At 49.8% G+C, this 15,680-nt stretch overlaps 1 protein-coding gene across 5 annotated transcripts in view; it reads left to right on the top strand.

The window, feature by feature from the left end:
• Positions 1 to 15,680, top strand: part of camsap3 (calmodulin regulated spectrin-associated protein family, member 3) — a 210,047-nt gene that overhangs the window by 158,787 nt on the left and 35,580 nt on the right. For 4 of the 5 annotated variants that reach the window (XM_038785074.1, XM_038785073.1, XM_038785075.1 and 1 more), the window contains 3 exons: positions 2,794 to 2,870; positions 8,959 to 9,034; positions 12,790 to 14,923. In XM_038785074.1, the coding sequence (XP_038641002.1) occupies positions 2,794 to 2,870; positions 8,959 to 9,034; positions 12,790 to 14,923 (2,287 nt within the window). The remainder of the gene's footprint in view (positions 1 to 2,793; positions 2,871 to 8,958; positions 9,035 to 12,789; positions 14,924 to 15,680) is intronic. The other variant, XM_038785076.1, reaches the window with a different exon arrangement.

Below are 15,680 nucleotides of genomic sequence, written 5' to 3'. Positions count from 1 at the left end.
TCCTCATTAATTTGGGCAGGGGTGGAATGTGGGGGAGGGGTTGCAGTGGTATACGAGGGCCTGAATTTCTACTGACTGTGCTGTTAACTCACCCTGACCTGCTCTTGCTCTGTACTTGTTTCAATGTAAATGTTATTGTAAAAACAGATGTATATCAAGTTACATATTTGCAGTGAGCTGAGTGAAATTATGAAGTGCCTCGATTTTAAGCAGATGCAAATCCATAAGTAGGCCCCGTTCCCTATCCCAGCCCCTCTCGGGCCTGCTTCTCCACTCCTGTCGCTGAGGCCTTCCTGTCACGTTCAGTTCCTCCCGTGACAGAAAGAGTCTCCAAGCCAACACTGGATTGCAATCTGGTGCAACAGGATTGATCAAAACCCACTTTCTTTGCCTGAATAAACTCTGGCATTTTAGTCGTTTTAAATAGTCTTTTGTGTCCAAATCCCGCGAATTGGATCCAACGCGAGCAGGGTTGACGCCTGTCGCTCTGTGGTGGTTGGCGGTGGGCATTCTCAAAATATAGTGCGGCCTTTGTGGCGATGGTTCCCCCAGGGTTTAAAGTGGGTGATTCCAGGACGTGGTGACCTAGAAGGAATGGCACGTACATACTGTATTCACAACACACTCGAGTATTTCAATGCTATCCTGGCTGGTGTTCCGACTTACACCCTCTGTAACACACTGTAGCTCATCTAAAACATCACTGCCCTCCTCTACCTAACCCATCAGCCCCCCCCTTCACCCTCCCCAAGTGTCACAACCCTCGGAGGGGAACAAAATTCCTCATCTGTCTTAAACGGGCAACCGTGGCGGTGCAGTGGTTAGCACTGCTGCCTCATGACACTGCGGACCCGGGTTCAATCCCGGCCCTGGGTCACTGTTCGTGTGGAGTTTGCACATTCTCCCCGTGTCTGCTTGGGTCTCACCCCCACCACCCAAAGATGTGTAGAGTAGGTGGATTGGCCACGCTAAATTTCCCCTTAATTGGGGGGGGGGGGGGGGGGAAAGAATTGGGCACTAAATTTAAAAAATATATAAATGGATAACCCCTTTTTGTGAAACCCTAGTTAACCCCCTAGCTCTAGATTCTGTGACAAGAGGAGACACCCTCTGCCCAACCACCCTCTACCCCCCCCCCCCCCCCCCCCCCCACCGCCCCCTCTGCGCCCCCACCCCCTCAGTGTTTCAGTATAATAAGAACATAAGAGCTGGGACCAGGATACGGCAAATCAGCCCCTCCAGCCCCACTCCACCATTCAATACGATCATGGCTAATCTCCTCCCGGCCTCATCTCCATCTTCCTGCCTGTTCTCCCTAACCCTTCATCCTCTCTACTAATTAAACACCTATCCTACCACCTCCTCAAATTGAAGATGTGTTAGGGAACCCACTGCACTCTGGGTAGAGAATTCCACAAATTCACGATCCTTTGAGTGAAATAGTCCCTCCTCGTTTCTGTTTTCAAACTGCCACCCCTTGGCCTAAAACTACGTCCTCTCGTTCTAGAATGTTCTACAAGTGAAACATCTGCTCTCCGTCTCCCCTGTCAGTCCCCTTTAGTATCTTGTATACCTCCATTAGATCTCCTCTCATTCTTCTAAACTCCAGAGAGTATAGGCCTAAAGGGCTCGATCTCTCTTCATTTAGGGGCAGCAGGGTAGCATGGTGGTTAGCATAAATGCTTCACAGCTCCAGGGTCCCAGGTTCGATTCCTGGCTGGGTCACTGTCTGTGCGGAGTCTGCACGTCCTCCCCCAGTTTGCGTGGGTTTCCTCCGGGTGCTCCGGTTTCCTCCCACAGTCCAAAGATGTGCGGGTTAGGTGGATTGGCCATGCTAAATTGCCCGTAGTGTCCTAATGTTAAGGGGGGGGGGGGAGTTGTTGGGTTACGGGTATAGGGTGGATATGTGGGTTTGAGTAGGCTCGGCACAACATTGAGGGCCGAAGGGCCTGTTCTGTGCTGTACTGTTCTATGTTCTATGTCTATGTCTATGTCTGGAATCAATCACGTGAACCGACTCTAATGCATTCAGGTAGAAGCGCACAGGGCAGCACGGTGGCGCAGTGGTTAACACTGCTGCCTCACTACGCCGAGGTCCCAGGTTTGATCCCGGCTCTGGGTCACTGTCCGTGTGGAGATTGCTCCCTGTGTTCTCCCTGTGTTTGCGTGGGTTTCGCCCCCACAACCCAAAAAAGATGTGCAGGCTAGGTGGATTGGCCATGCTGAATTGCCCCTTGATTGGAAACAAATGAATTGGGTATGCTAAATTTTATTTTTTTTTTTAAATCTAAAAGTGAATTACTGTGGATGATGAAACCTGAAATGAAACGAGAAAATGCTGGAAAGCTGCAGCAGGTCTGACCGCACCTATGGACAGGGAACGGAGCTAACGCTTCGAGTCAGCATAACTCTCTTTGTCAGAGCTGATGGAGTCATCCAGACTCGAAAGGCCAGCTCTACTCTCTCACGCATTTACACCCTTCCTCGAGCCAGGCCTCCGACCTCTGCACTCCGGCAATTCTGGTTACTTGCATATCCTTGATTTTTACTTGCTTGGCTGATCAGGCCTTCCCTAAACCTCCCTGCTTCTTTACCCCTCCCTCCCTTTCAAAACGCTCCTTTAAAAACCTGCAACATCGAGGGAGCTTCTGCCTCTGTATCTCCTTGTGTGGACTGGGCTTGCAAAGCAATAACCAGACTTCTATCGGGTGGTGGTTACGTGTGAAACCTTCGTTGTGGTCGCGGCTAATGGCGTTCACTGATTTTGACATTTGAACTATCTCCTTGTTCCAGCCGATTGCCCGCGTTCCTGCTGAAGCAGCCCTTCCTGCCAGTGATCCAGCAAACGTCACCCCGAAGAAGCAGCTCAGGTAATGGGGCGCCTCCCGCTGATGCTTCCCTGGGATCCGAGGGCCAGAATTGGGGTTGCCAATTCTCCAGGATGGTGCCGGGAGCTTCCAGGAATTGAAGATTAATTTCCCGGGCGCTGCCACACGCAGTAGCCACTTTTGCTAATTTTCCTTAAATTAAATTAGGCTGGAAAAAGAAACTAGGTGAAGCAATTGGTGGTCACGTGATTAAAAAGCTCCAGGAACGGGCCCAGCCAGAGTTGGTAACTCTAGTCCATAAATGGCCCATCAATCAAAACCAAGTATTGAGCCTCCCCTTTCCGTTCAGGCCGCCTGGGAAGGATTAAACAAGTTGAAATATAATAAGAACAGAAGAGCATGTGTGCACGCCTATTATTTATAACGCTGCGGGCCAGAAATAATTTTATTTGTTAATGGGTATTTGCCCCTTGCCGGTCATGAAATGTAGCTTTTTAGTTTTTGCAAATTGACTGTGTCCAGGAAGAGGCTTGCTCATGTTTTTCTGTGAATCATTCTCCTCATTCCCAGTTGAAGGTTAATAGGTTTACATATACCGAGGGCAAGTTATGCACGCGTCAGTTCTTCTGTAAATGCATCTTAGGGTTCCAACACTTCATCTCAGTTTGCGATCTCTTGTATGATTTCAATCTTGAGTTAGGACCTCCTGTGCTGTTGTGTTTAAAAACTACTTAAATGGAGCAACTCGACCAAATTTTTTTTTTTTCAAGCGTATCTCGGTTTTAAATTAATATCTAACCCTGTGTTGTACCTGCCCTGGGAGTGTTTGATGGGGACAGTGTAGAGGGAGCTTTACTCTGTATCTAACCCTGTGTTGTACCTACCCTGGGAGTGTTTGATGGGGACAGTGTAGAGGGAGCTTTACTCTGTATCTAACACCGTGGTGTACCTGTCCTGGGAGTGTTTGATGGGGACAGTGTAGAGGGAGCTTTACTCTGTATCTAACCCCGTGCTGTACCTGTCCTGGGAGTGTTTGATGGAGACAGTGTAGAGGGAGCTTTACTCTGTATCTAACCCCGTGCTGTACCTGTCCTGGGAGTGTTTGATGGAGACAGTGTAGAGGGAGCTTTACTCTGTATCTAACCCCGTGCTGTAACTGTCCTGGGAGTGTTTGATGGGGACAGTGTAGAGGGAGCTTTACTCTTTATCTAACCCCGTGCTGTACCTGTCCTGGGAGTGTTTGATGGGGACAGTGTAGAGGGACCATTATTCTGTATCTAACCCCGTGCTGTGCCCGTCCTGGGAGTGTTTGATGGGGACAGTGTAGAGGGAGCTTTACTCTGTATCTAACCCCGTGCTGTACCTGTCCTGGGAGTGTTTGATGGGGACAGTGTAGAGGGAGCTTTACTCTGTATCTAACCCCGTGCTGTACCTGTCCTGGGAGTGTTTGATGTGGACAGTGTAGAGGGAGCTTTACTCTGTATCTAACCCGTGCTGTACTTATCCTGTATGTGTCTCTTATGTTTTGTTTGGCCGCTTGAGTTTTGATGTAAGACTTTGCTCCTCCTTTCCCTGTAACTGTTCTAGAGTAGAGGAAAGCTTTTCTCCCCATGGAATATAGAAACAGAGGGGGGCCATTCACCCTTTCTTGAGCTTGTTCCACCAGTCTGTTAGGTCATGGCTGGTCTATATCTCAACGCCGTTTATCCGCCTTGGCTCCATGTCTGTTGTATCTATCGATCTCGGTCTTTGAAAGTTTCGTTTGCCCCCTAACATCCACAGCTTTCTGGAGAAGAGAGTCCCAGAGTTCCTCTACCCTCCTGCATAAAGAAGTTCCTCCGATTTTGTCGTGCATTGCAAATTGCAATGTGCTTTTGATCTGCTTGAGGCTACCAAACACGCATGTACCAGCAGAGGGAGTCTTCTCAGAAGGGATGATAAAGGCTTGTGCCATTCTAATTCTAATTTCTCTCTGGGCAGCGAGGTGGTGCAGTGGCTAGCACTGCTGCATCATGGTGCTGAGGACCCGGGTTCAATCCCGGGTCACTGTCCGAGTGGAGTTTGCACATTCTTGCCGAATCTGCGTGGGTTGCTCCTCCACAACTCAAAAAGATGTGCAGGCTAGGTGGATTGGCCACGCTAAATTGCCCCTCAATTGGGAAAGAAGGAATTGGGTGCTCTAATTCTTAAAAAAAATTCTAATCTGGCTGAATATGTAACTGTTTCTGTCCCAAGAATTTCCGTTTGCAATTATTGGTAACTGGGGTTAGTTATGCTGCCATTTTGTTCAAAATCGAGGGAGGAAAATGCACCTTATTAGTCTGATGTTGTAGAATATTCTTTACGTACTCTGCAAGGTTCAATAACTCAAATTGATTTCGCCCAGACCATCACCAGTGTCCCGCCTGTGGTCATCCGTACTTTAGTTGTGAGCCAAGTTGAGAAAGACCAATTCTGTCATTTGTGGTGTTGGTTCCTTGCCATTGGATCAGGAGGTTGAACTATGGCCTCTGAGACAGAAAGGTGAAGGTTCAAGTCCGACTGGAGCGATTGAAGTGCGTAATCTAGGCTGACGCGCCAGTGCTGCGTGGTGTGCAAATTGGCTGCTGCGTTGCCCTACAATAGAGCGACAACCACATTTAAGGCAGTTCATGAGCTGTAAACTGCTTTTGGAATGGTTCGGAGATCAAAAAGGCACTATGTAAATGCCATCCTTCGTTTAAACAGAAATTATCCAGGCGTTCTCCATGCTTGATAACACCTGTTACTGAAATCTGAATAACATCACTTTTAGAGTTGTTTTCCTATTCAGGAACAGTTGTTGAGAATATTCACAGTACAGTTTATTCCACTATCTAACTCTTGGATAAATGTTGGCTGTGTGTATGATGTTTGTGTTGGAAGTGACCACAGTGCCACCTGGATGCTCGTAACTGCACTGTGACGGTTGACATAGCAAAATTGAATGGCAAATGTCGACAACATTTTACCAGGTCTCAACGGTGTGTGTATTTCCAATCTCTGAGGCAGGCACACGGTAGCACAGTGGGTAGCAATGTTGCTTCGAGGCTCCAGGGCCCCAGGTTCGATTCCCGGCTTGATCACTGTCTGTGCAGAGTTTGCACGTCCTCCCCGTGTCTGCGTGGGTTTCCTCCGGGTGCTCCGGTTTCCTCCCACAAGTCCCGAAAGACGTGCTGTTAGGTGAATTGGACATTCTGAATTCTCCCTCCGTGTACCCGAACAGGCGCCGGCCTGTGGCGACTAGGGGCTTTTCACAGTAACTTCACTGCAGTGTTAATGTAAGCCTACTTGGGACAATAAAATAGTGTATCCACCAAGATTATGTGCCCTATTCCCGTGACGGAGCTCGAACCTCCTAACCTTCGGACATGGATGGAAGCTGGTGCTACCAACGAATCCAAGCTGACTCTCTGGGGGATCTGATCACAAACACTGCAGCCCAGAGATGTGCTGCAACAGTCAAAATAGTCTGAATTGCTTCCTCTCCTGCAGCCCGCCACATCTCCCGCCGTCATCTGTACCTTTTGCATTAAGCAAAGAAACTTGATTTTAAACAACTGCTTCAGTGGAAGAAGTAAGGACCTGAAAATGAGTGTAGCGCAGTAATTCCATCTCTCTGTGTTGCCGATTGGAACCTCCTTCATTGTTGCTGCTTGTTATTAGAGCAGTGCAATTGAATTACTTTGTAATTTGCTGTTAAAGCTATCTATTATTCTGTAATTATGACCTACTGATATAGCTCCACACCCACGGAATACAACCCACAATAATTAAACAAACCAAAAAAACACAGTTAAATGACTAATAACCTGACAATGACATCTTTTACTTTTCACCTCTTGAGTTGGGACAGGTCTAGAGTTTGTAATATGATATTATCCATAATGTATTGATGAAATATTCAGCATCTGCACTCTCATCCTGTCCACGTTATTTCCCGTGTAAGTGCCATGTTTTGAATGATAACTGCCTGTATAGAATGTGTCTGGCTGTAACTGCAGTTCGCTGTCTTTTGGTGGCGTTGCAACACTCCCCCGCCTGGTAGGAGGGTGTAATTGCAGTGTGACATGTTTACATAGGCTGTATCTATAATGACTGTTTCGATACGTTCTTTTCAACGTGGGAAATGCACAAATATTTCATTCTAACCATTGGTTCTGTGGGGGCTAAATTATATTTCCGTGAGCTGGTCGACTTATTGCTTCCTGGTATCATCAGCCCACAGTCAGTAGCACAGGAAGCCGAGTAGTACATGTTGAGAGCTACACAATGCGTCTCTAATTCACCCTTCTGAAAGACTTTCGTTGACATAGCATGTGTCACAAAGTGCCATTGAATCCCTTTTTCTTTATAAACGTGGGGTTAATTTAGGAAGCAGCCAATTTGCATGCAGCAAGTTCCTAGAAACAGCAATATGATTAAGAGGCAAATGATCCCTCTGGATTAATGCAGTGGAATTCTCCCACCGAAGCAAGCCTCTTTCCCAATTAACGTCACATCCGTAATGTCAGAAAATGCGATCTCCTTTCTGAGGTATATTTTCAAGCGAAGCTTTGTTTGATGGGACGGTGCAGCACGTGATTACCTAACATTGGTATCTCTTCGTGGGTGTGAGCTAAAGTGAGCTTAACATGAAGCAGTAGTGATTGATTCTCCATTGGAGATTGCAGTCTGTAATCCCGAGATGGAACCCTGTAACTCCCATTAGACGCACATCTATTATGTTGAGCTGGAAGACCCTGACGTGAGCATGCTAGATGCTGATGTCTGAGAACTTTTCTTAATTACTACCCCTCGAAGTATGTTACTTTGAAGAAATTCTTTGAATACACCACAGTCATGAAACCCGAGCTTGTGCATTTTGGCACATTTATAATAATCTCTCTGAACGTTTGGAACTCGCAGCCTATTTTTGATTAAAGCTCGTGGATCTGTGTGTGGTCCTTTTTATTTAAAAAGCAATGGTTTCTGAATGCATGTCAGAGAATGGTTCGATTACAGGAACGGGCCAAATTTAAGGGCTGTTTTAGTTCTTGATCCAATCCACAGCATGCACCAAGTTGCCAGATTGGATTGGACTTGATTGTCAAGAAGAGGGTTAATTACAATAGAATAACTGTAATGCCACTGTACCTAGTGTTGCGATCCCAGACCAGGGGCGGGATTCTCCCATCTGAAGGCAGAGTGTTGACGCCGTCGTAAAAACTGGAGAGTTTAACGCTACCTGTCGCGATCCTCTACCCTACAGGGGTCCAGCACGGCACTGGAGCGACCCACGGCGGCGTGGGTCTGCGCATGCGTCGGGACAGCATCGCGCTCATCGTGCCTGGCCCGGCGATTCTCCGACCCGGTGTGGGCTGAGGGAATCCCGCCCATGATCTCGACAATTGCTGGGATACTGGACCAAAATCCCTTTTATTTAAGGTTATTTTTAAGACTATGCAGGAAGAATGATTCACTCCAGGAGCGATTGCATGAAAAGAATAGGGCTTGGTTATTTTTTAAACAAAACTTTACTGTAACTACAATATTAAACTTTTTAACTTCACACCAGAACAGCTTACACCTTAAACACTGCTACTCAATATCCCATTAATGAACAAGAAAAGAAACATACAGCTCTCGATCCATCTTACTGTGGGAGAATTATGGACTCCGTATCAGGCAGATCAGACTTCAACTCCTCTCTCCAAGGTTTCCCCACTAAATGCCTCTCTGATGCCTTCAAAATGTCTTTCTGTCTTCCATGGCTCCACCCTGCACCCTCCCCCCACCACCACCAAGCTGAAAAACAACTTGTCTCCAGGGATAAACACTACGCATTAGCCCAGACTGAAAAACACTTTCCTTCTTCCATGTCACCTGCTGGCTGCTAAAACGACCCAAGCCCTCAGGATAGAATTCTTTTCAAACAAACACATTAAATTCCAGACCAGCCTTTTGACCCTTAAGTTGCCCACTACATTTGTAATCCAATTTTCCTAACATCTTTCAATCATCATACCTAGCCAAGGGGGTGGAGGGGAGGGGAACAAATAAAAATATTGTCTTTCGACCTGTTCCTCTATTATATCGAAGTGTTAAACCATCTCTGAATATTTCTTCTCAGGTGCGCTGAATCATTCTACCTCAATGTCACAAGTTGATTCCTTTGGAAAGTCATGGACGAAGAAACCGCTAAAGAGGTAATTTTTGGATAGGGGAGCAAGCGGTAGCAATGGTGATGTTCAACATGTCCTGTGATGTAGGCCCCAAGTTGTATTCCACCACTTGAACGTTTCACTCTGGCTGCTATCGGCAAGAAATTGGGCGGCCTGGTGGCACAGAGGTTAGCACTGCTGCCTCACAGCGCCAGGGAACCGGGTTCAATTCCGACCTTGACTGGCTGTGTGGAGTTTACACATTTTCCCTCCCTGTCTGCGTAGGTTTCCTCCGGGTGCTCCGGTTTCCTCCCACAATCCAATGACGTGCATGTGAGCTGGATTGGTCGTGCTAAATTGCCCCTTAAGGTGTCCAAAAGGTTAGTTGGGGCTACAGGAATGGGGCAGGGTCTTGGACCTACGTAGGATGCTCTTTCGGAGGGTCAGTGCAGACTCGATGGGTGGAATGGCCTTCTATTGGGTATTCTGCTGATTCACTGAGACTGCCATTTGAGTATTTCAGCACTTTTGCACCATTTCAACATAGAACATAGAACATTACAGCGCAGTACAGGCCATTCGGCCCTCGATGTTGCCCTGACCTGTGAATCCCCTCTAAAGCCCATCCACGCTATTCCCTTATCGTCCATATGTTTATCCAATGACCATTTAAATGCCCTTAATGTTGGCGAGTCCACTACTGTTGCAGGCAGGGCATTCCACGCCCTTACTACTCTCTGAGTAAAGAACCTACCTCTGACATCTGTCCTATATCTATCTCCCCTCAATTTAAAGCTATGTCCCCTCGTGCTGGACATCACCATCCAAGGAAAAAGGCTCTCACTGTCCTCTCTATCTAATCCCCTGATCATCTTGTATGCATCAATTAAGTCAGCTCTTAACTTTCTTCTCTCTAATGAAAACAGCCTCAAGTCCCTCAGCCTTTCCTCATAAGATCTTCCCTCCATACCAGGCAACATCCTGGTAAATCTCCTCTGCACCCTTTCCAATGCTTCCACATCCCTCCTATAATGCGGCGACCAGAATTACACGCAATACTCCAAATACGGCCGCACCAGAGTTTTGTACAACTGCAACATGGATCCGAAACGCAATCCCTCTACCAATAAAAGCTAACACACCGTACGGCGTCTTAAAAACCCTCTCAACCTGCGTGGCAACTTTCAGGGATCTATGTACATGGACACCGAGATCTCTCTACTCATCCACACTACCGAGAATCTTACCATTAGCCCAGTACTCTGTCTTCCTGTTATTCCTTCCAAAATGAATCACCTCACACTTTTCTGCATTAAACTCCATTTGCCACCTCTCAGCCCAGCTCTGCAGCTTAGCTATGTCCCTCTGTAACCTGCCACATCCTTCCGCACTGTCCACAACTCCACCGACTTTAGTGTCATCTGCAAATTTACTCCCCCATCCTTCTACGCCCTCCTCTAGGTCATTTATAAAAATGACAAACAGCAGTGGCCCCAAAACCGATCCTTGTGGTACATCACTAGTAACTGGACTTCAGGCTGAACATTTCCCATCAACCATCACCCTCTGTCTTCCTACAGCTAGCCAATTTCTGATCCAAACTGCTAAATCACCCTGAATCCCGTGCCTCCGTATTTTCTGCAATAGCCTACCGTGCGGAACCTTATCAAACGCTTTACTGAAATCCATATACACCACATCAACGGCTTTACCCTCGTCCACCTGTTTGGTGACCTTCTCAAAGAACTCAATAAGGTTTTTGAGGCACGACCTACCAGTCAACAAAACCGTGTTGACTATCTCTGATCAAATTGTTCCTTTCCAGATGATTATACATCCTATCTCTTCTAAACCTTTCCAAGACTTTCAAGAACGTATCCTCGTTTCTACTCCCAGTGTGAAGGACCTCCTATTCTGTTTGCTCACTTCCCCCATTTCCAAATCTGAATTTCCAGTGGAGCAAGTGTTTGATACAATGAGTTGGCTTCTAGGGTGGGTGGGGGGGGGTGGGGGAGCGGGTCTGGGTCGGGCCTGTGAATTGTACATCAGTAGTCACTATGGCTATTAATTGATGGGTCGAGGACTGAGCTCAATGGTATTTCAAGGCCCAAAGGAACTGGAGCTGTTGTATGTCTCTGCGCAGGATTGATGTTAGTTCCCCTTTTCCTGCAGAAGTGACCCAACAGTTGTGTTGCAATTTGAGACATTCTGTTGTTAAGATTCAGTCACCCCCGTGAGAAATGGCCTACTTTTGTGTATCAGAAAAAATAGGGCACAGGCCCAGCCATAAATGTTAGCTGCGAGGAGAATGTTTCCAGCTCCCGTTTTCTTTCTAAAAATGACCCAAGTTGAAATCATTCCCGTCAACTACAGGGAGTGAGACTGAACTCTATATCGGGCTCCATGAATTAGCCGGGCCCGGGGTGCTGCTCCCTGTATCAGGCTGGCCCGGGGTCCCGCTGCCTGTATCGGGCTGGCCCGGGGTCCCGCTGCCTGTATCGGGCTGGCCCGGGGGTCCAGCCGCCTGTATACGGGCCCGGGGTCCCGCTGCCTGTATCGGGCTGGCCCGGGGTCCCGCTGCCTGTATCGGGCCGGCCCGGGGTCCCGCTGCCTGTATCGGGCCGGCCCGGGGGTCCCGCCGCCTGTATAAGGGCCCGGGGTCCCGCAACCTGTATACGGGCCCGGGGTCCCGCCGCCTGTATAAGGGCCCGGGGGTCCCGCCACCTGTATAAGGGCCCGGGGTCCCGCCGCCTGTATAAGGGCCCGGGGGTCCCGCCGCCTGTATAAGGGCCCGGGGTCCCGCAACCTGTATAAGGGCCCGGGGGTCCCGTTGCCTGTATACAGGCCCGGGGTCCCGTTGCCTGTATTGGGCTGGCCCGGGGTCCCGCTGCCTGTATCGGGCTGGCCCGGGGTCCCGCTGCCTGTATAAGGGCCCGGGGGTCCCGCCGCCTGTATAAGGGCCCGGGGGTCCCGCAACCTGTATAAGGGCCCGGGGTCCCGCAACCTGTATAAGGGCCCGGGGTCCCGCCGCCTGTATAAGGGCCCGGGGTCCCGCCGCCTGTATAAGGGCCCGGGGTCCCGCAACCTGTATAAGGGCCCGGGGTCCCGCAACCTGTATAAGGGCCCGGGGTCCCGCCGCCTGTATAAGGGCCCGGGGTCCCGCCGCCTGTATAAGGGCTCGGGGGTCCCGCCGCCTGTATAAGGGCCCGGGGTCCCGCAACCTGTATAAGGGCCCGGGGTCCCGCCACCTGTATAAGGGCCCGGGGTCCCGCCGCCTGTATCGGGCCGGCCCCGGGGTCCCGCAGCCTGTATCGGGCCGCCCTGGGGTCCCATTTGCTACTGCAACAGATACGAACTGTAATAGGGAATTGAGGGATATGGTGCAGCAATGTGCAGTTGAAGTAGATTATCTGAGAAATCCTCTTCAATGGCAGGTCGAGGTTGAATGTCCGCATGGGCTGCTCCTGTGTTGTGGCATGTTAGGAATCAGAAGCAGAAGTGGCCAATTCAGCCCTCCGAGCCTGCTCCGCCATTCGATCACATCATGGCTGATGCTGTGCGCACGTTGTCCCATTTCACCCCTTCAGACGTGCATCTATCGGGCACAGGTTTTGGAGAGCTAAGAAAGCCACGAGTTACTGCTGGGGCCATTTCCTGATGTTCGCGGGCTGAGGGTGAGAGCAGACCATAGCGACAGGCCTTTGTGTAACCAAAATCCAACTTGTCTTGCCTTGAAAAGTAACATCCGACCTTTCAACCGACCCAATGTAACGTGGATCTTGATTTATTTCTTTGTGCAGGCCATTGTCACAAGCCGTGTCCTTCAGCATTCCCTTCGGCTTAGACAGCGACGTGGACATCGTCATGGGCAATCCTGTCGGCTTGATGAGGTCGGTGAGTTCGGACAGCCTCGCTTCCAACGCCTACCGATCTCAAAACTGTCTGCCGAGAGCCGTGTGCAATTCTTCGGAGGACCCTGGTTACCTGGGGAAGGAGGAGCTAGCCAATGAGAATGGGCCGGTGGTGTCGCCGGGAACACCTAGCAAGGCATCGCAATTGCCCAATAAGGTGATGGAGAAAGATCTCCACAGGCCTGTTCAAAATGGGGTCATCGATGATCATAATAATTACACGGAGCTGCCAACAATTGAAGAAGCGCTGAAAATAATTCATAATACAGATAAACTTGAACCCAGACTGCGCCCCGAGGGAGCGGCAGATGGCTTCTTCCTCCATCGGCCTGATCTGTCGGAAAGTTTTCTAAAACCCAAGACGAGTCCGTCCAAACTCGAGCTCAACCCTCCGTCCAAGTCCGCGGACGCAACTAAGGAGCCCGGGGTTCTCGCGGCCGGTGGGGAGCAGCTGAGCGGCGGAGCAGCTCTGTCGGAAGACGGTAACCACTCCCGGGACGACGACTCCGTCCTGAGAGACAACAGCCTGGATTCCGACGCGGAGGACTGCTCGCGGCCTGCTCATGAGAAGGACTACGGTAGCAAAGACGAGTGCACCTCGTGCCTCAGCTCGATCAGCTCGCAGGCCGAGAGCGTGGCCTCCTCCGGCTCGGGCGTGAAGATGACCAGCTTTGCCGAGCGGAAGATGAAGAAGATCAACCCGTCCGACTCCAAGTCCAGCAGCTCCCAGAAGACGACGCCCGATAGCTCGGACCTCAACGACCAGCAGATGGCGTCCTGGGCTCAGAGGCCTGAGGAGACCCCCAGCCAGAACCAGGCCCTGGCCACGGAGATGACTCAACTAGGGATTAGGCTGGAGGAGAAACGACGAGCTATTGAGGCTCAGAAGAAGAGGATTGAGGCTATCTTTGCTAAGCACCGGCAGCGGTTAGGGAAGAGCGCATTCCTGCAGTTGAAGAAGAAAGAGGAAGGGGGGGAGCCGGAGAACGGAGCCTCGGAGGATGAAGACAAGAGGAAGTTATCCCTGGAGGAAAGATTGTCAAAAATTGAGGATGACGAAGAGGACGAAAATGAAAGTCCAATGCAGCCTGATTTTAAGGGAAGGGATGGAAGAATGTTGGAAAAAGATCACGAGGAAAGTCCGAGCAAGGACAGTGGAGAAAAAGATGGTAAACAAAGGGTATCCGAATCCCCAAAAGAACCAGAGGTGGACGCGGATATTGGGGAGTATAACAACGCGGTTGCCAAACTCAATTCGGCCTTGTCCTCTCTGCAGATTGACATGCAGCGCTTGGCGCAACAGCAAGAGACGCTGATGGAGAAGAAAACCGTGCAGGCTTGGGTAATCCCTGCCCCCAAACCGTCCTCGCAGCGGCCAACGCGCGATTTCCAGCCGTCCCGATCTGCTGAGCTTTCGTCCCCCTTGCCCTCACCCTCGCGCAAGCCGGTTTCCTCTGGCACCCGCTCGCCCCAGTCTGACCAGAAGAAGACCTATTCGGCCCCTCCAAAGAGCCCGAGGCACTCTCGGCCGGCCGAGCTGAAGATCACGCCTTTAACCCGCGTCCTTACCCCCCCGCAGAATGTCGACTCCTTACCTCACCTCCGCAAGTTCTCCGAATTTCTTCAAACCAAGTCTTCCATTTGCTTCGGCAGCGATGATAAAGAGCTGGACGCTGGTATGCACCCAAAGCAAAGGCCAGTTGGACTAATTGCGAGCCTTGCTGGCCAGTCAAATGAACCTTCAGCGGCGGGGCCTAACGAGCCACACTTGGACCTTGAAAGTGAAGGTAACCTCCGGCCGGTGGGGCCAATAGTACCTCGAAAGACGGGTGGGCAGACGGACGAGCAGCCTAATGGTGGAAAGAAGGTCAGTGCCACCATTGTTAAAAGGACTAGTTTAATCGAGATACCGCTATCTTCCTTAAAAGGCCCTGAGGAAAGTGAAGATGGACCAGAGAGTGAGAGTGAATCCACAAGTGACCAAATGGATATTGAACCGAAGTCTGTTGGCTTCTTCTTCAAGGTTGGTGACTCTATTCTTTGTCCCTTGTCACCTCGCCTCTCTTTTACTAGAAACGCTACTGGGGACTTGATATGATCACAATCTAGTTGCCTATGTAAATGAAAACTACCTATTCTTGTGTCTGGCATGGGATTATTTCTGAATGTATTTTTGAACCATATAATGTCAGCGTGCGTCTCTCTTTAAAAAGCTCCTTAAAGTCTATCCCTTGGACCAAATATTGGGCGTCCATCCTAATATCTCCTTGTGCCTCCATGTCCTTTTCTGTTTGACAACAGCCTTGGGCTATTTACCTCCTTATTAACGGTGGTGTATCAATACAAGTTATTGTTACGGTGCTTGGGAGGTTTTATTTATTTATTTATTTTTAAATAATTTTTATTGAATTTTTCAAAATACAAACATTTTAACCCCCCCTACATTCACATTTAAATTATAACAAAACAAAGTCAAACCCCCCTACTTAACAAGAAAAAGAAAAAAAAGGCCCCCCCCCACCCGCGCGTCCCCCCCCCCCCCCGCCGGCGAAACGACAGTCAGACCAACTTATCATTTCTAGCAGCGTCCTCGGGCAGGCCCTGCCCGTGCCACCACCGCTACCGTACTTCCTTTGTCTTTGTCCCCCCTCCCCTCCCCCCTCCCTCCCGCCCTCCCCTCCCCTCCCGGGTTGCTGCTGTCACGGCCTCAGTTTCTATCTCTGCTCCAAGAGGTCTAGGAAGGGTTGCCATCGCCTGGAAAACCCCTGCACCGACCCTCT

This window comes from Scyliorhinus canicula, chromosome 25, assembly GCF_902713615.1.
Source record: "Scyliorhinus canicula chromosome 25, sScyCan1.1, whole genome shotgun sequence".
NCBI lineage: Eukaryota > Metazoa > Chordata > Chondrichthyes > Carcharhiniformes > Scyliorhinidae > Scyliorhinus > Scyliorhinus canicula.
Note: the sequence above shows the minus strand (reverse complement) of the source record. Positions and strands in the feature narration are given on the sequence as shown.